This window comes from Thermobia domestica, chromosome 18, assembly GCF_964235325.1.
Source record: "Thermobia domestica chromosome 18, izTheDome1.hap1.1, whole genome shotgun sequence".
In the NCBI taxonomy this organism is placed as follows: Eukaryota; Metazoa; Arthropoda; class Insecta; order Zygentoma; family Lepismatidae; genus Thermobia; species Thermobia domestica.
Genome location: NC_137471.1, coordinates 180,862,626 through 180,887,664, shown reverse-complemented (window position 1 = coordinate 180,887,664; position 25,039 = coordinate 180,862,626). Strand labels below are relative to the sequence as shown.

At 35.3% G+C, this 25,039-nt stretch overlaps 1 protein-coding gene across 4 annotated transcripts in view; it reads left to right on the top strand.

Moving 5' to 3' along the window:
* Window positions 1–25,039, top strand: part of LOC145675566 (uncharacterized) — a 103,608-nt gene that overhangs the window by 27,350 nt on the left and 51,219 nt on the right. The window contains exon 3 of one of the 4 annotated variants that reach the window (XM_081746084.1): window positions 4,840–6,109. The exons of 2 other annotated variants lie outside the window; for them this stretch is intronic. In XM_081746084.1, coding sequence (XP_081602210.1) covers window positions 4,840–4,921 — 82 coding nt within the window. In that variant the 3' untranslated portion in view covers window positions 4,922–6,109. Of the gene's footprint in view, window positions 1–1,735; window positions 4,313–4,839; window positions 6,110–25,039 lie in introns of those variants that run through there. One more of the 4 variants, XM_081746083.1, reaches the window with a different exon arrangement.

Genomic DNA, 25,039 nt, shown 5'->3' with positions numbered 1-25,039 from the left:
GTTAACTTGGATCATGTCTGTATCTGGCTGTGCAATTTTAGTCTTTTCACTGAATTCGTTACTAAAAGGGAATACGTCAAGCAAAAAAAAAAAAAAAAAAAACTTAATTTGTCCTTTAATATAATTTAGATGGTTTGTAATTTTAATCTGACCGCTTCTTGCTATATTAATGTGTGATGCTTCCAGTATGGTGTGCATGCCCACTTTAGAATGGAACTTTTATTTTAATGAGTAACAAAATGGTAAAAACATAAACATTATATTTCCAGTAAGCGGCAGATATCTTCGACCTTTTCCAATGAAATCAACAATTTCAAAATCATTCATCCATTTCTCTCTGAAGGTATATATTTGGAAGTACAAGGTAAGAAACGATCTTGGTCATACCCAAAAATATCGGTGTTCCCACATGAGTTTAAATCCGCTACAACGACAATACAGTCTTTACATACTACTTTAGTTATTGAGAATAAAGCAGATGTGGTTTAATACCTTTTTGCACTATTACCATATCCATTATTTCAACGCAATCATTATCTTTATTAATGTCAAAATCCTGTTTCTATTCTGGTCAACGTTTAACTAAACCACTTCACTGTTCAGGACATTATTGAGTTTGAACCTCTTCGACCATCGCGTTTTGTAGACATATATTTAGTTTCTCGTCGACCTCTGCCCATTCTCATATGTCTTCAAAGTCTACGTTGATATCTGGAATATTCTACTTCCTTAAGAGAAGTGTACAATTTCATCAGATCTTGTCAATTTCCGTGGCCTTTTGCCAATTATATCTGTCCTCGACTGTATCGTCAGCAAGCGTAGATACTTGTTAGTGTCTCCTCGCTATTGTTAAATAATCTAAGAATCTAACTGTGATGACAAATATAGGGCCTAGAGCATAGCTGTTCCTATCTTAATGCAATGTACTGAAGAAAATATATATATACTATAAAAATTTTTTTACGAATACGAACAATATATATATATATATATATATATATATATGCCGAAACGAATGGAAGTCGTAAAATTTTAATTTTTCAAATCTGTGTCGTAAATTAAAGCCGAATATCCATGGAATGGCCATCAAAAAATTCTAACTGTAAGCATATATTAATAGTGAGGAGTTTCCGCACTAATTTGACCAATACTTTTCTTCTTGTAACAATACTTATACAGGGATTTAGCAATAAATTAAAAATATACATATTCTATGGCTTTTCTACAAAGGTTGTAAGATAGAAGATATATTCACTAGTAGGTAGCTGTTTTCCATTTACTATCTTATTTATAGAATACCTGAACAAATAATCCATTTACATTTCGTAGTAGGGGTGTGTTAATGAATTATTCGAAATTTGAATAGTAGTTGGATACGAGGAACAAGTTGAAATGTCTGTATATGAATATGCGCAAATAGCAACAAGCGGATGAGCCTTTTGTAAGTAGTATATATGATTTCTAGGAAGTTTTATATATCGATTTTATGGAGAATTCTCAATTGGTAATTTTGAGAAAAGTCACTTTGCAGATTGGATTTTGTCGACGTAAATTCATAAAAAAAACCTTGCTATCTCCGTTTCGCAAGATTTAATCGAAAATGATATCTTGGAAGTGGTATTTTAACTCATACAGCTGAGAAGTTTCATAGCTGTCAGAAGCGTGAGAAACGATTCGACCGAAAAGTTCATTTAAGAATTCAAATATTGAATCATAAAACAGATGTATCTTTCAGGTGCGAAGAATGTGAAATGGATTTCTCTCAAATTGGAGAGTTCAAAACACACACATTAACTCATAAAAGCAGCAGGAAACATGTTTGTCCACAGTGTGGAAAAGGGTTCAGTCGGAGAAGAAGTATGAAGGCTCACATGTTAATCCATTCAATTGTCAAACCTTATAATTGTGCCAATTGTGACAAGGGATTTACTTTAAAGTCAAGTCTTGAAGAACACGTATTTACACATACAGGAGAAAATCTTCATGCATGCGATGAATGTGGAAAAGTTTTCGCGGGGAAATCAAATTTAAAAAGGCACATGGTAATACATACGGGCGTAAAACCGTATATTTGTCCGCAGTGTGGCAGCGGGTTCACTCAAGAAAGTAGTCGAAGAATGCACCAATTAAAGCACACAGGTGTAAAACCTCATACATGCAATGAATGTAAAAGGCGTTTCTGGAGCAAAAATAAATTGAAAATCCACATGTTGATACATACTGGTGAAAAACCTTATATCTGTGGGGACTGTGGAAGGGGATTCAGACTTAAATCAGCTCTACGTAGTCATGTGTTAACACATGTAGGAGAGGAACCTTATAGCTGTGAGGATTGTGAAATGAGATTCATTAAAATTTCTTCTTTGAAAAGACACACGTTGAGGCACAGGGGTTAAAGGTTGCATCCTTGTCCGGAATGTGGAGAACAATTAACTGATAAGCTAGCTTTAAAGCGACACATGATAGCACATAAAAAATTACATACCTGTTCATTGTGTGGAAAGGGGTTTATTGTAAAATCACTTTTAGCAAGGCACCTATTTACACACACAGGTGAAAAATCTCACGGCTGCAATGAATGTGGCATAAGATTGTCGGGTAGATCTTCATTAAGAGCACACATGCTTATACATTTAGGTGTCAAACCTCATACGTGTGCGGAATGTGGTAAAAGTTTCAGTAAAGCTTCAGATTTAATGAAACATAGATTTTTTCATACAGGAGAAAAACCTCATGGTTGCCGTGAATGTGGAAAATGTTTTTCGGATATTTCACTTTTAAATAAGCATACGTTAATACATACAGGTGTTAAACCTTATAGCTGTGACTATTGCGAAAAGAGATTTAGTAATAAGTCAGGTATAAGAAGGCACGTATTGATACACACAGGTGAGAGAAAATATACTAGCCGTCAATGTGGAAAGAGTTTTACCGACAATTCATCGTTGAGAACACACATAACAACACATTCAAGTGTGAAACCTTATAAATGTGGAGATTGCGATATGAGCTTCAGCAGAAAGTCAAGTTTGAGACACCACATTTTGGGACACACAGGGGAAAAATCTCATGTATGTCCACAATGTGGAAAAGGATTCAGTACATATAGTTTTTTAAGAAACCACAGTTTTACTCATATAGGTGAGAAACCTCATACTTGCCATTATTGTGGAAAGAGTTTTTCATTACGATCATCATTAAGAAAACACATGTTAATACACGGAAGTGAGAAACGTCATACATGCCTTAAGTGTGGAAAGCGTTTCTTCTTATCGTCGTCATTGAAAAATCATATGTTGATTCATTCAAGTGTTAAATGTTATAATTGTGCAGACTGTGGTTTGAGCTTCAATCAGAAAAGTGGATTAAGACAGCACATGTTAAAACATACGTGTGAGAAACCTCACATCTGTCCGCATTGTCAAAAGGAGTTTATTCTCAAATCATCCCTAAACAGACATTTGTTAACTCATACAGGTGAGAAGTCCCATGTGTGTCCCGAATGTAGTAAGAGGTTTTCTGAAAAGGGAAATCTAAAAAGGCACTTGTTATCGCATACTAGCAGGAAGTCCGAGAATTATTCGTAATGCTGTAAGGGTTTTTTAAGGACGTGAATAATTCATATGTGAACAAAAATAAAAAAAGTACTGCTTTGTGAATTATGATATATATTGTGGAAAAAAATGATAATGTTTTACGGTATAACTTATTAACGCATGCATGTAAGAAACATTTATAAACTGGAATACAAAATATAATTCAGTAGGGAATCGAGCTAACCTCGCACTTGTTCACATGGTAGGTTAAAATCTTGATTTTTAACGCTAACGTTGAAAACGGTTCTCATAAAATACAGTTTAGCGTCCTAAAATAATATGTTACGCTGCCGTAGATTTTAAAATTTTATTAAATTGTTATTCACATTTCATAGTATAAATCGTTATTTTCAAATACTATCCACATCTTCTGAGACTTATTTTGTGTGCAATTCTGTTCGCATTTTTTATTTTGTAGGGTGTCCAGCATTTCTTCTTTTAGCAATTTGAGGGTATTGTTAGCAAAACCTGAAAAACATAATTTGATCGAAGAGAACAATTTTTGGTTTTCTGTGTTAAATATATGATTACCTGAAGTTAATTTTTATTACAATGGTAAATTTATTGCTATTATTGTAGTTTCAGTTAATTGTCTGTTAATATGTCTGATAATTTTTATGAGAAGCTTATATTCGAGTTTTACGTCTCTAGCTTGAAGAACGGGTTTATTATATGCTAAATTACTCGCATAAATTATAATCTTCCTCCATTTAGAATATGCGTTTTATTTAAAACAACATAATAAAAAATAAGTTCGAGGTAGGTTATAAATAGATAAAAGAGAAGAAAACATTTTAAATTGCCACTCGGTCGTTTTGTTGTAATATGATTAACAAAAATAATATATTCATTTCTTCCAATAGACTACAAGAAAGAATTTTACATATAATACGGCAAGCGGTGTTTCATCGAGTTTGCTTAATTTCTGGAGGAATAGTTAAGGAATTATTGATCTAGGAAGACGACCACATTTATCATTTGCATGTTTCTCCTATATCATCAACATTTGAGGGAATTCTAGAGTTTTGAGTGAGGGAATTTTCCTACTAAAATATATGAATAAAACACTAAGCAAGTAAGATAAATGTGTACGATAACACCTTAGGTGAAACAGCTATGAATTCATATTGAAGTTATCCTCCCAAGTTGACCAAGCAAAACCATAAGCATAATTTTTGTTATGTACACTGAATCACAAAAATATATCCCCTCTAAGTGCTCTAATTCCATTACTTGGTTTCAGGTCATTTGCAGTTGTGAGAACGCCTGGACAGATACCATCCAACTTACAAGTAACTTTTCTCGATGCTGACAGCAGTTGGTAACACTCAGTCAGGTCTCTCTGCAAGTAAAATTGTTAGTATATGACGCACGAAACATTTCTCCATTCTGAGATCAATCTCTCTGGTTCAGAGCGTGTTGCCCAATGAACATTATATGTTAATCTCAATAATACTGTGTATGTAACATATTATATCATTATTGTGGCAGTACCCGAATTTTATTAGAATTTTATGTATAAGAATTTCATTTTAATGATCAGTTTTATTTATTTTATGGATATTGGGTTTTTATGAAATATTAGAAATCATGAGGTGAAGGTAAACAACTATTAAAAATCGAGGTTAACGCAAGCTGGTAGAATTATATCATTTAATTGTCAGCAAGATCTAGTAAACAAAAATTCACAATGGATAGTCTGCGAATGCGGGAAGAAAATGTATGTAATGCGTTAACTCCGACATTAATGACATTCTGAAAATCATGAAGCGTAATTGTAATATGTTTGTGAACATTTCACACATTCACGGATATGAGGAAATTGCCTAGAATCGAGAAATCGGAGCATGTCGAGTGTTGCAGTTTTTGAGTCTTGACATGAGGAAAGGATTTGTTTTCCGAATGAAAGGAGGTCACACGTGCCTGGCAGCAGACGACGCCGCAGAATTCCAGAACTGAAGATTTGAACAAAACCGAGAGACAGGTGTTGGGGACAGAAAACGGAGACGGACAGAGACAGAGGATAGAGAGACAGATAGATAGATGGAGAACGAGTTGTTCGATAGAAGTCATTGCGATCTTGATGGAAGCTTCAGCTCTTAGAGAAGCTCCAGTCTTCTGTTAAAAAGTTCTACGATTTATCAAAGTAGTTTTAATTTTCGTTATTCACCCTATGAATTTAGTCACGACATCGAAGGAAGACTAACAGCCATCTTTAATTTATCCAGAGCATTGAGAGTGAGACCGGATTCAATGCTAAGCAGCAATTGAAAAGCGACGCCTGTCCATTGAAGTATCAACCTGGCGATACTGGAATCAACACTTCAACACCGAGGTCATCAGAGAACATCGTTTGAAGAAAACTGAAAGGTATGTGTTTCTCCTATTCAGGATTCAATCGCTCAATGCCCGATACGCGATACTCGTCTGGCAAAGTTTCCAAGTATCCGTTCTAAATTTACAACATTCACACTTATTACATTTTATTGAATAAGAAATACGGTTGTTATCTTATCATTGAAATCGATGTGTTATCATTCAAACTCAATCCCCAATTGTTATGTGTTGAACTATAAACCTCTCGCATATGAATCAGTGAACTTGCCCACTCATTCTAGATGGTGAGTGGAAGGCGCTCAGCTCAATTCAATTTTGCATCCCCAAATTTAGGCGCGAATTGAGCGGGTTGTCATGGTAGGAGATGCTGTGGGTTTCGATCGTAGTGTATAGAATTAACTAAGTCCCTCCCTTCCCACCCTGTCATGGTGGCGATTGCTGGTTTTGGTAATAATCCTAGGTTATTATACCATTTTGTAACGATCTCAGTCGAACGCGAGAAAAGCATGTGGAGTGATAAAATAAGTAAAACTAATTCCCACCCAGCCCACCCATGCTAAAATTATGTTTACTGAATATTTTATTACGGTGTAATAATAGTGATTGTGATAATAAGAAATCCCACCCGGCTACCCTAACAAGTGTTATGGGAAAATAAGTGTTAACAAGTACGAGTACAGTCCCAAGTTCGATCCCTGGCGGAAGTATAGTTATGTGGAACAAGCAATAATATTTTAATTTTGCGATATTTTAATCTTTTAGAGGTTATAAACCTTAGTAATTAATTTCTGGTGAGGATATTATAGGATTTATGGTAGTAGGGAATATTTATTATTATTGGAATTTAGTTATAATAGTAATAAAACACAGAAACATTGAGGACAATAAAAATCACAAACACTATTCGCGCGTTCTTCTGTTGCCATAAGTAAAACAATAAAATATGATGAACATGCAAATTTTGGTCCTCCATCTACTTTGTGTTATCAATTCCAGAGTTGGAGTGGGTCTGTGGGCCAAGTGGATCGAGTTTTCTAAGTGGATCAGTGGGTCGTAGGCCACCCAATCTGACCCACCGACCTACTCTGCTCACTGCATTGTAGACAGCATCTTCTGAACATCATATTTTTTCACTCTTGACTCTAGTTATAGAAACTTAAACACGTGTCTGGTTGGTGGCAGCTTGCGATTATCCAAATCTGGTGTATTATAGTAGTAAAAGAAAAAAATTGTCACTTTGTTGGATTTGAAGAAGCAGTTGAGATTAAATTTATATGATGGCAGTCAAGGTGGAACAAAGCGAGCTTCTAACCCGTTCCTACTACTACTACTACTACCCCTACTACTACTTATACTGTGGATTCGTATAGCAGAACTGCACACGTAACCTAATCTCTTTTTCGAGTATTATTTTCATCTTATTTTAATGAAAAAAGTGTTTTGAAAATTAAAAAAACAAAATATAAAAATAGAAAAAAATCCTTTGCCCGGGTTTGAACCCATACCAAAAGTAATTATAATTACTAACCCATTGCGCTACTAGGCTCAGCCACGAAGTCCGCAAGTAACAGACACTTGATTTTTGCTATATGTATGCTACGTGGCGAGAAACGTATAACTCCAACTAATCAGAACGACGTATTTAGCTCCTATGAGTAGGGTCGAGCGTGATGTTTCTGAACACTGCTCAATTCGTCTACGTTTTATTTCAAGGCATCCATTTCGCTTTTTCATTTGTTTGTTTACTTACCTGAGATGAGTATCTCTATGTGAAAAAAGAACTTGAGTCATTTTTGGATATTGATATTTGTAATTGTAATAATAGCAATAGGACGTATACTAATACTTGGCTTTCGAGACGCACACCTTGTGAGTTTTAGAGGAGCTAACTAGTGGAATAATACATTTTTGAATCACTGTAATGTATAAATGATTATATGAGAAAATTCAATGTAACTTTTTGTCCCTAGTCATCACAGCCGAATTACAGTCAAATAAAGCGACTTTTGGTATATAATTACGACTTAATTCAAACAGGGATGTTGTCATATTTCTTTCATTATAATTATATTCTAAGGGACAATGGGGGTCCGAATTTTTGCGAAAGAATTGAATATCTCACAAACCCTTAAACTTACGCAGCTGAAATTCAGTATATTAACTCTTTACTGAAAATGAACTGAACGTCTCCTAGCATTTTTTAAAAACTTCTCCGTTATGGGGAGGGGCGGACATTCTATATATGGTAAATTGGTAGTGGGATACTTTGTAACAATAATCGAAAATGATCGATATTAGTTGAGAAACAAATTGAGAAACAAAAATTACTGTGCGTAGCATCACATATCCATATATGCTTACTATGCGCTTTCTACTATAATAAGTGCTGAAGCTTGTTTATTATATAGAGCGCCTAGAACACAGGGCAAAATTTGTAATGTAAACTTCTGTACGTTGGTCTACTTACCTTGATTAAAATTTTATCCGTTTTGTCACTTAATAGTACCGATAATTCAACAAGGGAATAATTAGACCATGATAATTTAATTGAAATTCATCGTAATTTTGCCCATGACAAACACTATCATTTTATATCGTAAAGGTCAGATACACCGTTATTGTAACAGCAGTGCTTGTGCGATTGGCTGTAGAAATTCAAGCTCCGATTAGTTAGAATTTCACAACCTGGTTTTATCACTCTTTAGTCGGCAGAGAAGAGGCCATGGATCATGTGTCAAAGTTGATGACGATGTGTTTTTTGGGTAAGTGGTTCATGGTGGGTGGTGGGTCAGTGGGTCGTGTGTCAAGTTTTCATTGACCCACGTCATCTCTGGTCAAATCTAAAAAAAAACAAAGAGCAATATTAATACACAAAACGCTCAACATAACTATTGCATGATCCGAATAACTACTATAACCACAGATCATCATTTGTCACATTTTACCGAAATACGACATGACTTTTCCGACAACCTGATACTTTAAATGTTAATACGCAAAGTTCATTGATCTAATCACTTACTCACTTACTCTCTTATGATCATCAAAACTTATAGGCCACTTGTAGTAGATATTGAAAGGTGAAATGTAGTATCCAGGCTTCGTGTAGCGTGCAAGTAAACAAATAAAAAGGAAGAGGATGATATTTCCCTTCCCCAAACCCCTTCAATGGAGTGTGTTGATTATTTAACAAAAAGACTTGGAATGAAATCAGAAAATTCATAAAATATAAAATATGTAGCCAAATCTCGATTTTGCATTAATAATAATAATAATAATAATAATAATAATAATAATAATAATAATAATAATAATAATAATAAAGGAATAACAGAACTACAATATGAATTACGTAAATAATACCTCCCAATAAAGAAAAAAACAATAATTGGCAAGTCGGGATTCAAACCCGGGCCTCTGTAATGGCAGTTCTCTACTATTACACTTTGCTATTAATTCCTCATACAAACAAGAAAATAAACTAGAAGTTATGTTAGACAAACATAGCACACATTATTTCTACACGCGTTGATATAGTTCAAAGAATGTGAAATTAATTCCTACCGTCCTTTGTTTTTTGGAAACCAGAAGGTAAAAAGACTTGTACTGCAAATCGGGACAATCGCTGAAAAAGATGACCGTAGCCTTAACTTGAAGAACGTTTCGTGATATGTTTCTCATTGAGGAACGTCTCTGTAACTTGTTTTTGCGTTAAAGAATGAAATCTCGAGTAAGCCATTGTGACACTCATAAGGAACGTCTCCATATAAGAGCATTAGCATTTTGTATAGTCTTACATGCAACGATTATAACTAGCTAATAGTTTAGATGAAAGATGAAGTGACGCGGTAGGTAAGTGGTTAGGGTATTCAGCTTCTATTCAACGGAGCCGGGTTCGAATTCTGGCCAGGTGAAAACTTTTTCAAATGTTTCAATTTCAATACATACTCAGTGTGACAAGCAAGATCTTGTCTCCTCCAGAAAGAAAAAAGATCTTGGAATGAGGAGAATTGGAGAAGGTTTCACAATGGAGGCAATCACTTACAAACTTATTTCCAGCAGTTGTCCTAGATTTGATATTTTAAGCTACTTTCAATCATTTAGTGATACATGCGTGGTTAGTATTTTTATTTCTCTAAACATACAGTGTATAAATAAATAATACATTACATACACAAATATATAGAGATTAATATATGGTGTTCTTTGGAAAACACGAACAGAACCATAGAGATTCATCTTAGAATGGAGAAGTGTTTCGTTAGTCACCTACTTTGCAATTTTACCTCAGTGCTAGCAACTGCTGACAGTGCCGGGAAAAGTTACGTGTAAGTTGGGTTGCATCTTTCTAGGCGTTCTCACAACTGCCAATAACCTGGACCCCAAGTAATGGATTTGGAGCAGTTAGGGGGAGGTACTTTTGTGGTTCAGTGTACCAACTTCTCACAGTGGGTAATTTTTGGCATCAGTTTCAAGAGAAATAGGATACTCAAGAGCGAGTATCTAACTTACATTTTTCATAACAAATTTAAACTTCAAACACTGAGATTAGTTATGTAATCATATTCTTATAATCCTTGTTACAACAGGGTTTCAACTTGAATATAACCGTGATGGCATGGTCACTGTTATTATTGATGTATACTTTTTGAGTTACATTACTGTATTCACATGTTCAATTCTTGACTATTCCATATGGAAATAGTACATCTTGAATATTAAAAAAGAATTACATGTTTATTCCCCCTTTTCCGTTGTGAAAAAGAGAAAATAAGGTGGTTTTTAACACATTATAAAGAAAATTTAACACTATAATGTTTAAGTCCAGCAGTATCACTCATATGCTGTGCGATATTTTTACTTTATTTATTAATAGTTCTAGAATTACACTCTCATAAAATTTGAAATTGCTCATTACAGAAACTTTTTATTTTCTGTAGTTTTCATCTGTTTATATTGTCAGTCCTTGTAGTTATCTTTCAGTGTAGTACTTAGAGACATGCATTCACACATATAAAAACGAAAAGAGAAGAGAATGATACTCACTAGGATCAGCTTAGCAGACTTTTATCAGCTTATCTTTTATCTGATTACACTTCGTGGTTTTAGCCCAGTAATGGATCAAATTGCCAGGTTACTCAAGTCACTACTTTTTCATAGGAGACTTAGGTGTTGGTCTCATTTTTCAGACTCGGTGATAAGAAGCAGCCGAAGTATCAGCTCTGTAGCATTACTGCAGAATTTATATTGAATTAGTGATGTCCTATACTCGACATCAAATATTCACTCGTTCACTCTCAATGTGCCATTTCCTAATTAAGTTTCCATATTCTGGTTATTTCAAAGATAATTTCATGGTTATTAGTGTTTGCATAGTTAAAAGCAATGCAGCGCTTTTGCACACGGAGTATAGAAAAAATTAACAAAGGACTGTTTGGCCTTCTGGTACTTCATACATTTTACAAAAGTTTTGGATGCTCGTTCAGTTATATTTTAACAATTATTAAAAATATATGTATGTTTCTTTTCTCTGATTCTCATGCATAAATATATTCGGATTCTCCTTATAATTGTCTTTCAGTGCAATGCTTCAAACATACATGCACACACAAGAGTGAAAGGAAAAAAAAATATTGATATAATAAGAAGGTAGAGAGAGATGATAAAGTTTGTTATAAATGCATTAGTAGTCTCAAACATACTCTCCATGTTTAGACAATGTTTCCTTTTTTCCATTTCATTAACTTGTTGATCACGGTCCTGACTGCTTCCGAGTCACAGCTAATGAAATTCCTTCAGTCAAATTGCGAGCTGAAGAATTAATAATTATTTTATGTGCTGTTGTTTTGGCACAATTCCAGTCTATGTTTTATTTCTTTTCTGAGTTTAGGTTGCCTAGAAATTAGAATCAGAACTCCAACCGCCGATCACGAAACAACATTTTTATCACTAGACATCAAACATTCTTTGTGCAGCAGTTGTGACTTGATCTAACATTTGTGCTGCTGGGAACCTTGCTTAGAGGCCTAGTCCAAACCTACGCATCACTATACCCTCTAAAGTCTAATAATGATTTCTTTGGTCCATCTTTTGAAGTTCTGTGAAGAAGGGTTTAGGATCACTTCTTACACTTTAAGAATTACCAAAACTAAAAAGAATGGTATGGTAGTACACGTACAAGGTATGTACTGTGTGAAAGAAGAAATTGCATATTTTTAACTGGATAATATCGCCTACCCCTTGCTGGTATTTGTGGCATAAAACTAAAATACCATACAGATTACCCAACAACATTTCGCATGAAGATTCCTGTTTTCTGATCAACTGAAACTGTATTTCTGGACACAGTAACGAAAAGGTAGTTGATTTTTCATATATTGTACAAAAACACATACTGAACACAATAGAAATGAAACAAGAAAAAGATCAGGTGTAATGTTCTTTGCCTTCCTCAAACAAATTACTCAATGTATTATTCACTGGATTGAAATTAGAGATAGCATTAAAATTTCAGCAAAAGAAAAATTGTGACACGCGGAAATACGTAGGAACAAACCATGGCTCGACCAGGAATGCATAAAACTAGCAGAGAAGAGAAAACAGGCAAAATTACGCTGGCTACCAAACCCCAATGAAATAACTACACAAAATTTCGCAGATATCAGGCAGGAAACTTCCAAAACTTTTAGAACAAAGAAAGGCAATTTTCTGAAAGCTAAAATTAAGGAACTTGAAGATAATAGTAAAAATAAAAACATCCGGGACATGTATAAGAAAATCAACGAATTTAAGAAAGGGTGTCAACCTCGTGCTTATATATTAAAGAAATCGGACGGTACAGTTCTCACTGACACGGATAGCATCCCAAATAGATGAAAAGATTTCTTTGACGATTTGCTTAACACACAACCAAAAATTAGTGTGCGTGGAGGAAAGGAGATACACACCGCAGAACCGAATATTCCAGAACCCAACCGAATAGAAGTAGAAACCGCTATTAAGAAATTAAAGAAACACAAATATCCGGGTGTAGATGAAATTCCGGCTGAGTTAATTTTAGCTGGAGGCGAAAAATTGTGGAACAAGATACACAAACTCATTCTCCTTATCTGGAACAAGGAAGAATTACCACAACAGTGGAAAGAATCAATCATTGTTCCAATTCACAAGAAAGGCGACAAAATGATTGTAATAATTATCGAGGGATTTCTCTTCTGTCAACATCCTATAAAATCCCTTCAAATATTTTATTAGCAAGACTGACCCCATACGCAGATGAAATTATTGGAGATTATCAGTGCGGATTCAGAAGAAATCGATCAACTATCGACCAAATATTTACCATTCGCCAAATACTCGAAAAGAAGTGGAAATACAATACCCCGGTACATCAACTATTTATTGATTTTAGAAAGGTGTACGACCCGGTTAGGAGAGAAACATTATACAACGTTCTTACAGAACTTGGAATACCGAGAAAGCTAATTTGATTAATTAAGATATGTTTAAATGAATCCCAAAGTAAAGTCCGGGTAGGAACATTTCTGTCCACGAGATTTCACGTCGAAAATGGCCTGAAGCAAGGAGATGCGTTGTCGCCATTATTATTTAACTTCGTTCTGGAGTATGCTATAAGGAAGATCAAAGATAGCAACCAGGGCCTAGAGTTGAACGGTATTCCCCAGGTTATGGCATATGCTGATGATGTAAATTTAAAAGGGGATGATAGGAGGACAATAGAAAGAAATGCAGAGATCTTATTAAACGCTTGCAGGGACATGGGTTCAGAAGTAAATGCAGAGAAAACTAAATACATGGAAGTGCGCCGGGACCGGAATACAGCAAATTATGGATGAGTTAATATATGAAATAATACTTTTGATAAAGTGGATAGTTTCAAATATCTAGGATCAATATTAACAGACGAAAATCATATTCACGGAGAAATTAAATGTCGACTAAAAAAAGGAAATTCTTTTTACTATTCGGTTCAAAATCTCTTGTCGTCGCGAATTCTGTTGAGGAATTTGAAGCTTAAAATATATAAAACGATAATCATACCTGTTGTTCTGTATGGCTGCGAAACATGGTCACTTACTCTGAGGGAAGAACATAGACCGAAAGGATTTGAGAACAAGATCCTGAGACGAATATTCGGACCCGAGGAACGGGAATGGGGAATGGTGGAAACTTTATAACGAGGAACTACATAATTTATATGGTTCACCCAACATAGTTAGGGTCGTCAAGTCTAGCAGGCTCAGGTGGGCGGGTTATGTAGCTAGAATGCAAAAAAGTAGAAACACTCTCAAAGTCTTGACTGGAAGACCAATCGGAAAACGACCATTAGGAAGACCTAGGTGCAGATGGGAGGACAATATTAAGATGGATCTCGCAGAGATTGGAATACAAAGTAGAAACTGGATGCAGTTAGCTAAGGATGGAAGTCAGTGGAGAGCTTTAGTGAACCCGGCATTGAACCTCCGGGTTCCATAGGCCATAGAGTTAGTTAGTTAATTAGTTATTATTCACATTCTAAGCAGCGTTTTCTTGTTGTAGTAGGTAACGTGGACTGATGATCATATGGTCCTCAGATCAATTCCCGATGAAGCCATATGTTTTATTTCCTCTACTGTCGAAGTCACTGGCCACCAGCAGCGTCAGTGGAACGGGATGTAGATCTTATTACCAAGGTGTAGTTGCGTCATCACTCCATTTTCATTAATAAAGGAGTAGTATATGAATGTTCACACTAAGCAATTAGATCACAATTCGAGTCTTTGGAATCAACTATACATATTTTGCAAAGAAATCTATTCTAGCAGAAGAGCTCAAGGCAAGCGTCTAGAATGCGCTCAATTGCCTATGAATACTCCTCAATCATATTGGGACTTATCCATCTGGACCGGCGAAAAGGACCACATTCCGTTCCGACCAACATAAATGCACAATATTATACTGAACATGTAAGAACACGGTATCAGCTGGTGCATTTGGTTTGAACTTAGCACCTTGGCGGAGTATCAGTTACTTTTGGTGTTATATGACAACTACAGAACCTGGCGAGCCTGTGCATGTTTCTGGGAGGATGACCAGTGGTGGAATCTATATATAATTACTAAAGAACACGCTACTTCGATTCCTTTAAAGACATTTCCCGGAAGAAGATAAATTAATTTCTATGCACTACAATAGTGCTGTTCATTCATAAAGACAAATGATGGAGTGGCTCGATGATCACGCTGAACCAACTGCATAGATTGGATTCAAAACCTCCTGACCTTAACAGCATAGAATATATTTGGGCTTCCATAAATCAATAGTGAAAAATACGTAAACAGGATTGGGACAAGGAGCTTCTTCAGACTCGTATCGTGGATCTCTGTAATCATTTCGCACTGCATCTGGCAATATGTTCCAATTGGGTAGCCAACATGAAACGTCTGTCTGATATTATTGACGCAAATAGTGAGTACACCGATTTTTAGGGTCTCCATACGAAACACATGCCCGTGTTTTTGGATAGTCGTTTGGGTCACAGTGATTAAATAGTAGAGGGCTGATCTCTGACTCCAAAGGTCACGTCATGTGAGTTTGTGATGAAAAATATCGTGCCCGTAGGTTTTATCGGAAATCTCCCCTTTATTTTTACATTACATAGCTTACCAATTCATTCATAACTTATTTTAATCATCTTTCATTGCCTCTTCTACCCAAGCCGGCACAAATGTGAAGAGCTTAAAGTAAAGTTTCATTTAATTTCTTTGCTAACTGTAGTCGTAGGCTATGTGTAAATCTTATTTCTTTTTTAATTTTTCTTCTTTAACCGAACATTTTGTTTCCTTCAAAACTCTCAGGCAAATGAAATTTTTTGTTATGGTTATCACTATTATTTCGACTAGAAATTCTGGTAAGTATTTAGTTATGTCTTTTGCTTACATAGAAAGTATTTTTATGTGTTCCCTATTCATGTGTTCGATCCCAGCCTCCGCCAATTGAACTTTGTGGTGGACAAACACCGTGATCGTGGGTTTTCTCGGGGTTCTCCCGTTTCCCCCCACTTTCTTCATTCCACCATTTCACTCATCTCTTATCATCACCGTCTCCTTTAGCCTAACCGGCATAACCGTGGGACGTAAAACTTAAAGATTTCATTTCATTTTCCTATTCAGGGGTTATTATGATATTTCAATAATTAGGTAACTATTAGCTGAATATCTTAAACAGAAAAAAATATACTTAATTCCATAATTTTGTTTTGATCTCTGTCTAAACGTGAGAGAAGACTTACCTCTCATGCTCATGCAGAGTAAAAAATGAGCCCAATTTTCTTGCCTTACAACATAACATAGCTGTACTAGCTCCTTTCATTTATTCTCGCATTTCTATACAGAGATAACACACGATTCCACTATTGTATTGTTTCTTTAAAAGCAAATGACGTAATTGCCCTTAACTTTAGTTCAGTCATAGCTACACATTTGATGGGCATTGAAAGAGTTACCTATTCTACTTGTGATTAAGGAATAGAAAAAGTCCGGCATGAGCGAGAATCGATCCGCGCGCCACAAGATATTAACACTACCTTGCAATCCAATATTCCACAAGAGACGATAGTTAGAAGTGGAAAATTGAATGATTTGTTACTAGACACACATGCACATTACTCCAGACACGGTGGTCCGATCTCTCTCTGTCTTATGTGAGAATTTAGGGGAAAAGGAGGTACAGTGAAACACTGGGGTATAGTGAGACAAATTGTTTTTTTTGAAAAAATTATAGGAAGAAGGTTGCAACAATAAGCTACAAATAATGTGCACAGCATTCGTTCCTTGTTATGTTAGTTGCGTCGTAGATGCTGAAGACAGTTTGTGAGCAACTACGTTTCATCAGTTTTCAGGTAAGAAAAGTAAATTACTTGTTTTCATACACAGCATATAAAATGTAGTATTTTGGTGAACTAAACTTTAAACCATAACATTATTTTACATTGGAGAATAATTTTTTTATTGCCCACGTTACTTCGAAAATCTTCCTTTCCGTAAGCATTGGATTAAGAAAAATAACCTCAGGTTGCTGTAAGGGTACAATGAAACAAATTGAAGAGGGGGTACAGTGAGACATGTCTCACTGTACCCCAATTAATGCAGTTCATTCTTACCTAGTTAATTGGCGTTTTCTTTCTAATAACGAAACTTTCGCTTCTATTTTGGAATCTATATTTACTCTAAAAGTAAATAAAACTTACATCTCTAATTTGTAGTTAAATTGCCATTACGTAATTTAGGTCCTACATCGTTTAGTTCGATAAGAAAATACATCCCCGAATATTTTACTTTTATTTCTTTATTATACTTGCTGGCTGCAGTATTTGTTGCTTGGGTCACCGAAAATATATGTCATCCAAAAAAAAAAAAAAGTCGATCTAAATAAAAAGGAAATAAAATGTTACGTTCACTTACAATAAAATGAATGTTTTAGAAAAATTAACGCATTAACGCTATAAAATAATTTTATTGTAATTATTTTTCGTGTTGCATTTCAGAATGCCTCGACATCAGCGAAGAAAAACAAACATTGGTTCCTTTACGAAAAAGCAAAAGTCGGAAGCTGTTAACCTTGTATTGAATGATAATATCAGCATTCGTCAAGCAGCAGCAAAGGAACAGCTTTCCAGACATTCTTAAGGTAACTTACATTTATACATTTGTTTCCTTAATTATCTGTATTCTGGGATTAATGCAGGTGGATTGCAATAAGTTAAAAATATTTCTATGTTATGGTTTTCCACTAGTCTGCTAGAGCCACAAAGGATAGGTAGATATTTAAAATTTCAAATAGTCACCATTTTATAGACTTTTCGTTGAATTATGTTGATATTCAAACTCAAGTAAGCTATTGTAGATATCAAGTTTATATCAAGTTTGGTTTCGATTGGTTCATAATTGTACACATTATTTATTTTGAAATTTGTTGACGGATCGTTCTGATTTTCACATTCAACCAACACATTGTATTGCAAATAGCCACTTTTGGTCGAAATTTCATTCCGATTCGTACATAATCGCAGAAGTCATTACTTTTAGTGAGGCAGAACAGCAGATAATTTTAATAACAAATGAAGTTTTAAATTATGAAACTCAACTTTAGTGGCATATGTATATCAAAAAGCTTATTCTAATGGAAAACGTATTTTTCGTATAATTACAGGTATGCCCAAAAGAAGCGTCAACATCCTACATCAGAGATTGTAATGTGACCTCACTCCGACGTGTGAGGGTTGTTCACAGATGAGGAACAACGTGTTCTATAGCGCGTCTTACTCTTAGATTGCAGTACAGAGTAAATGGAGCGCGCTGTTGCCACATTTCTTCCGCCGTATGTTTTTTTTCTGAAGAAACAACAAGAAAGACGGAAAGACTGCCTGGCTCAGTGAATAAAGCCTTTAGGAGGAAGGAAAGTCTGTTTTGTACAACCTTGAATAAAGAGTTTAGAAAAAAGACTCATAAAATGTTTCGTTTGTACTGTAAGGGTCAGAAACATAATCATTACACAAAAAAATTATTGAAAGCAACTGGAAGCTTTCGCAATGTGAGTGTGGAGGAGAATGGAGAGAACGAAAAACGAATAAGAGAGTATTAGAAATGGTGGGGTCAAAAGAACAATTTTAGATATAATTAAGAAAAGGAAGAAAAACTGATTGGGACATTGGCTAAGAGTGAACTGTATCATGATGGACGTGCCAGATGGTATGGTGGCAGGAAAAAGAGGGAGGGGCAAAGGAAACTACAATTACTGGACGATGTCAAAATAGGAAAAGCACACGTCAAGACGAAGAGTTTAACGTAAGACCGTGATCACGGAAGCTTCTCAGTGGCAGCAAGTGACCTGCCAGAAATGGCAGAACACCTATGATGATGATGAAGAAGAAGAAGAAGATGATGATGATGGTAAAATGTAATGGTGAACAGACACTGAACCTCCCTGGTTTCTATACTCACTTCTGACACCTCAGACACACAATGTCAGTCTGGAAACAGAAGAAGGATGAAAAGAAACCCTATTATATATGTTCTTAATAAACGCACAAGTTGTCTTTTTAATCACGTATAGTGACAGCCAAGAAGGTACAGATCGTTGGACGAGGAAACAAAACCAATAGAATTATCAAACCCTCCGAAAATTCATTTTGTTTCTTTCATGCTTACTAAAGAAACATCGGGGAAAAGAACAAAGAGCCTTTTCATTCTGCTTTGCGAGCTCATCAAGTTATTTGTTGTTAATGTTTTTCTCATCTTCATCTGCGTATTCAAGGTAAATAAGAGAAGTGGAATTACCAACTTTTATTGTCAAAATTGTCAGCATTCGAAACAACATTAGGACCACGTGCGAACTGTAAATAATCCAATTACAAAAAGCAAATAACTTTTTATCACCAGGGCTGAGGAGTTTTATTATTAACAGATATTATTAACTGGTCTGCTTTTTCCCCTTGCATAGATATTGATCTTCTGAAGAAACAGTTTGTTTTGTTTGAGTACCAACTGCATTTTTGTGATTTATATTATTGTTAACTGAACTACTATCTTGATTCAAGTGTTTACTGTACTTACTATTGATCCGCGGTTGAAATTTGTCTTTCTTGGAAAACAGAAAATACGAACTATACGCTACCGATGTCTCAATGTGAGTCTCAATGTTTCTCGTAGGTGTAGTTCAGGATTCGATTTTGCGATCATGCTTCCGTTAAGCAGTAGATTCTTGCTCGCATAGCATAAAGTGTGAATATTCATCGGTATAGCACAACACTTTACATCAATAACTTTAAAACAAACATTATAAGGAAAATAGCATTGACAAGATTTGTGGCTGCCTTTCTTCTGGACAGATGCGCGCGCTTCGGAAAGTTGACTCATGACACTAAACGTCATAAAACCTAAATAAAGAAAGATATCGCCCTGCAATTTGTTTTAAAAATAACTTCAATTCTTTCTCACCAATTTTTCTTGCTTTGCACCCCCATCTAAGCTAAAAAATAAAAAAAGTTTCTCACTACTCAACTTTTTAGATATTGCAATTCAATAGTATATGCACTTTCTTTTATATTTTATTTTAAAATTCAAGAAGCTTTTTTGAATGCCAACTTTTCCAACATTGGCACCATATATGTTGTTAATAGCTGTATAAGTTTCAACGTTGTATTTCTTATGGTTCCGAACTTATGACGTGATATGTTTAACACGACGTTACAATTTACCATTAGCAAGATATCACTACTTCAATTTATTTCAATACTTAGGGGCCGCGATGGCTCAGTGGTAGAGCGTTCACCTCTGGTGCATGAGGTCCCGGGTTCGATCCCAGCCCCCGCCAAGTGAGCCTTGTGGTGGACAAACACCGTGTGCATGGGTTCTCCCGTTTCCTCCCACTTTCTTCATTCCACCATTTCATTCGTTACTCATGATCACCGTCTCCTTTAGCCTAGCCGGCATAACCGTGGGACGTAAAACTGAAAGATTTCATTTTTCATTTATTTCAATACTTGAAAATTCTTCTTGATATGAGAAAAATACATTATTTGATAGAGAATACAATGTTCTACAAAAATCTATCCATATCTAGTAAATAAAACTATGTCTAAAATTCAAGCTACGTTTGGCAACGATGGACATAAGGCAAAGCATTGCTATTTACTCCTGCACTGCAATCTAAGGGTGAGACGCTCTATAGTTGATTACATTGTTATCTGGTCGAAAATGGACTTTCAACGATTCAATATAGATCGTTGATATTTCAAATGGCTGTTAGAAGTAATGTAAAAGTACCTTCCATCTGGACTGAACGAAAGAAGGCAGAAAGAGATTGGTTACAGGGATTTGTCAAACGGCACAAGAATTTAAGTCTGCGATCACCTGAAGGTTGTAGCTTATCGCGAGCGTCATCTTTTAATCAAGAAACTGTTGGTACTTTTTTTTATAATTTAGAAGAGATCTATAAAAGTCATCTTAATTTCTCCGATGGCACTAGGATATTCAACCTCGATGAAACAGCAACAAGTATTGTTCCGAAACACCAAAAAATGATAACCGAGAAAGGCATCAAACAGGTTAACCTAGTGGAAAGTTCAGAGAAAGGAACATCGGTTACAACTTGCTGTAAGTGCGAGTGGAAAAAGTCTGCCTCCGGTAATGGTATTTCCAAGAGTTCATTTTCAAGAACATATGATTCATGGTTCTCCTACAGGAACACTTGGTTTAGTAAGCGAAAAGTGGTTGGATGAACACTGAACGGTTTGTGCAGGTGATTGAACACGTTGTTAAACATTCCGGTAGTTCTCCCGAAAACCCTCTTCTTCTAATTATGACAATCATGAAAGCCATTTATCAGTTGAAGCCCTAGATATAGCAAAACGATCTGGGGTTACTATTTTCACAATCCCTCCTCACACTTCTGACCGTCTCCAGCCTTTAGACATCGGTGTTTTCAAACCTTTTCATTCCTATTATATTGATGCTGTCGAGAGCTGGATGATGTGTCATCCAGGCAATACTCTGAAAATCTATCAAGGTGCATCATGTGTTAGAAGTACTTTCAAGAGAGCTATGTCTATCTCAAACATTACCTCTGCATTTCCACAGGCATGTTTTCACTAACGAAGATTTTCTTCCTAGTTAAGTAATGAATTCATCACGTTCAGCTTCTACTGAAAGAGCAAATATAATATTACTAACAGAAGATGATCCACACAGAAACTCAAGAGAAGACACTGTAGAAACGGTCTCTAAGTTATCCTCTGGAAAATCGGGTAATCCATCTAAAATTGTAAGACCTCAAGAATTTCTTGAGTATCCAAGACAACAATCAGAATTGAAAACAGTGGATAGCTCAAAATGAAAAAAAAAAGAAAGTATCATAGAAACTGACACACCGAAGAAGCAAATCCTGGAGCTTAGGAGAAGCAAAAGTGGGAACAAAATAATTTCTGATAAACCCAACAGGCGTCTATTTGATGTGCCCACTGAACAAGCAGATGATGATGATGTGGATTTACTTTAGCCTGACGAAGATATAGCAATTTATCGATCCAGACTGTTTTCCATATATTGACCATATTAGTGATAATAGTTTCGTGCTTGTCGAATTTAGTGGAAGAAAGAGAGTTTATTATGTTGGAAAAGTCCTACAAAGTACCGAAGAAAAGACTTACGAAGTTTCTTTCTTAAGAAAAAGTGAAAAGATAGCTGGTAAGTTTGTTTTTGCAAGTGTCCCTGACATAGCGAGTGTAATTGAAGAAGCACTTCCTGAGTCCAGCATGCATACGCAAACAAAAAGACAACAGTCGTACTTAAATTTTAATGTGGACTTCAGTTTGTTAGATGTACGATAGATTAAAGTGTCATTGGTGATATTCACTACATGTGAGGTGTCTCATTGTTTCCCAGGGTTGGGGCAGTGTGGGACAAAACATTTTGCCAGGCTTTTGTGACACTCACTCACTTACATATACTTGTATCGAACCATATGTAGTTTTAATGTATACTAGAAATTCCCAAAAAAGTTCAAACTCTTTTTCTTTTTGGAAAATCTGTGAATAAATATTAAGCAGGTTACAACGATTTAAATTTTTTGTCTCATTGTACCCCATTTTCCCTTACACAGCTGATTAAATCTTAGAAATTTACTAATTATTTAGTGAATAAATTATTATAAACTTTAATGCTTCATACAAGTTCATAAAGGATTAAATGAATTGACACAAATTACAAACGTTTTTCGAAATTTAAACTCTTATCGTCGCAGTTACAGGAACTACTGAATTCAAGATGTCACCTCATCTTCCTACCTTGAAAAATCCATTTCTTGTTTTCAGAAAATAATAGTTCTATTTGAACGCGTAAGCTCATAAACGTAACAATATTATTACGTTCATGTGTAAACGTTAGAAGCATCTGACATGCATTTTTTCTATTTCTATCAATAGCTTCGGCTATAGGATATTTTCTATCCTCCTTTCGTCACTTTTATACCGTCTTAGAATTTTATGAACATGCTTAACCTAGAAACTTATAGTTGTATGAATCAATAGCAAGCTATTTATTTTATTATTACATGACTAGTTGTTATTATTTATGTATTATTATAATCAAATATCTTCAATACATGTGTACTAAATACTAAACGAAGATAATATGTGCTAAAAAACTAGAGATTCTCGCTCTATGAATAAAACCATGCAGATGAATAGATAAGTTGTCGTTCCTAGGTATATCTATGTATAACTATGTATCATGTTGTAAGACTAATATGATTTATAAGAAACTATTGTAGCATTTTAGTATATAGAGCTTAATAGGATTTCACATTTCTATACCGCATGTACACATGTGGTCTCCTGAGCGCAAAATAATTAAATAAATACATAAATAAACAGAAGACTGTTTTCGTCGGAAACCCAACTTGTGACAGCAGTGGTTCTCAAACTTTCCGATAACATGGATCGGCTGTTCATTCGGAAAGTGATCTGCGGAACCCCTTGAAATGTTATCTGAAATTTCACATCGTATTAAAAATATACTAAATAGAATGACCACTGACAAGAAAAAGATCAAGAAAAATAATGCAATAAGTAATTTGATGTAAAGATACATGGTTGTTTTCCTAGTGAACGAAATTTCAATTCAAAATACATTAACTTTCAAGACTGAAAATCAGTCGTTTGCCTTTTAAGAAAATTCACTTGATTAACAATGTTCTCAAATATGGAGTCACTTATGTGAAGAATGATTTTTTTCATAATTGTATTGAAATCTGGAATAAGTTTTGTAAGCATCAATCTTAGGTCCGATTCTACATTAAGACGATTTCGCTTTAAAGTTTTAATGCTACAAAGAGAAGAAAAGGTTTGCTGACATAAGTAAGTGGTAGGGAAACGCATCAGATGTTGGAGTGCCTTTCTAGACAACTCTTCATACTCACACCGCACACGCTATCGAAAGCTACAAAGTTAATTTTCTTTGAAAACATTTTTACATGAAGTATCGCAAGATAGTTCCAATAGCTGTTCTTGTTGTGTGTTAGAGATTCATACTTTGTGTGTCATGAATTTCTACATTAGTGGAAGTATTTTCAATTCAACCATTATCAGGTTATGGGAAGGGAAATATTCTCGAGAACTTGCAGCTTATACTTTAAAGCAGGGATGCAAATAACAAGTCGCCTAGTCGCCCGGGGTGAGTGGTCCATCGGTGCGGGCGAGTACTTAATATTATATCAAAGGTAAGTAAATGATTTCTATTGTGAGATGTGGGCTAGTAGTTTTTTTTTCTTGAGCGAGTAAAATTTTGTTGCGTATTTGCATTCCTGCTTTAAAGTATCCTAAAACTGTTTTGAGGATTTCAGCAGTTTTTCACCTGAAGAATTAATGAAACCCTTGAGAACTGGACATGATGAATAGTTACCGGTACTGTTTTATACTCGTAATCTTAAAAAATATTTCTTACATAACAGCTGTGAGTCCCATTTTCTTACAACGCATTTCAATTTCTAGGTGTCGCAGATCCCCGGGGTGCGCAGACCCCACTTTGAGAACTACTAGTGTAGAGCGTTGACGACGACAACACACTGGGACACTATTTATGAAAGACCGAAAAACACTATTCATTACCCCACTGTCCACTGTTTGAACTGCAAAAAAATGAAAATATTTCTGTGAAAGTGAAATGTGCCTGTCAAAGTGAAATGTGTTCTTACACAAATTGCATTTCTCATATGACTGGATAACTAAAAATAACTTCTATTGTGGTAAAAAAATATTGCTTTAGGGCAAATCGATATGAGGAACCCATGATCTCCAATTCACGCTCTTTTCTACTACAACATGGAGGCTTTGCTTAGAATGGCAATGATATATTGAGTGACTTCTTCGAGAGAGGCAAAGGACTTTACATCGAATATTTTTCACTGTTTCGTTTCTATTGTGTTGACTCTGTTTTCCGTACAATGCATAAAAAAATCCTTTTCCGCTACGGTGTTCTGGAATACCGTTTTAACTTATCAGAAAATATGAAACTGCAAGCAAAGTGATATGGGGCAATGTGTGGTATTTT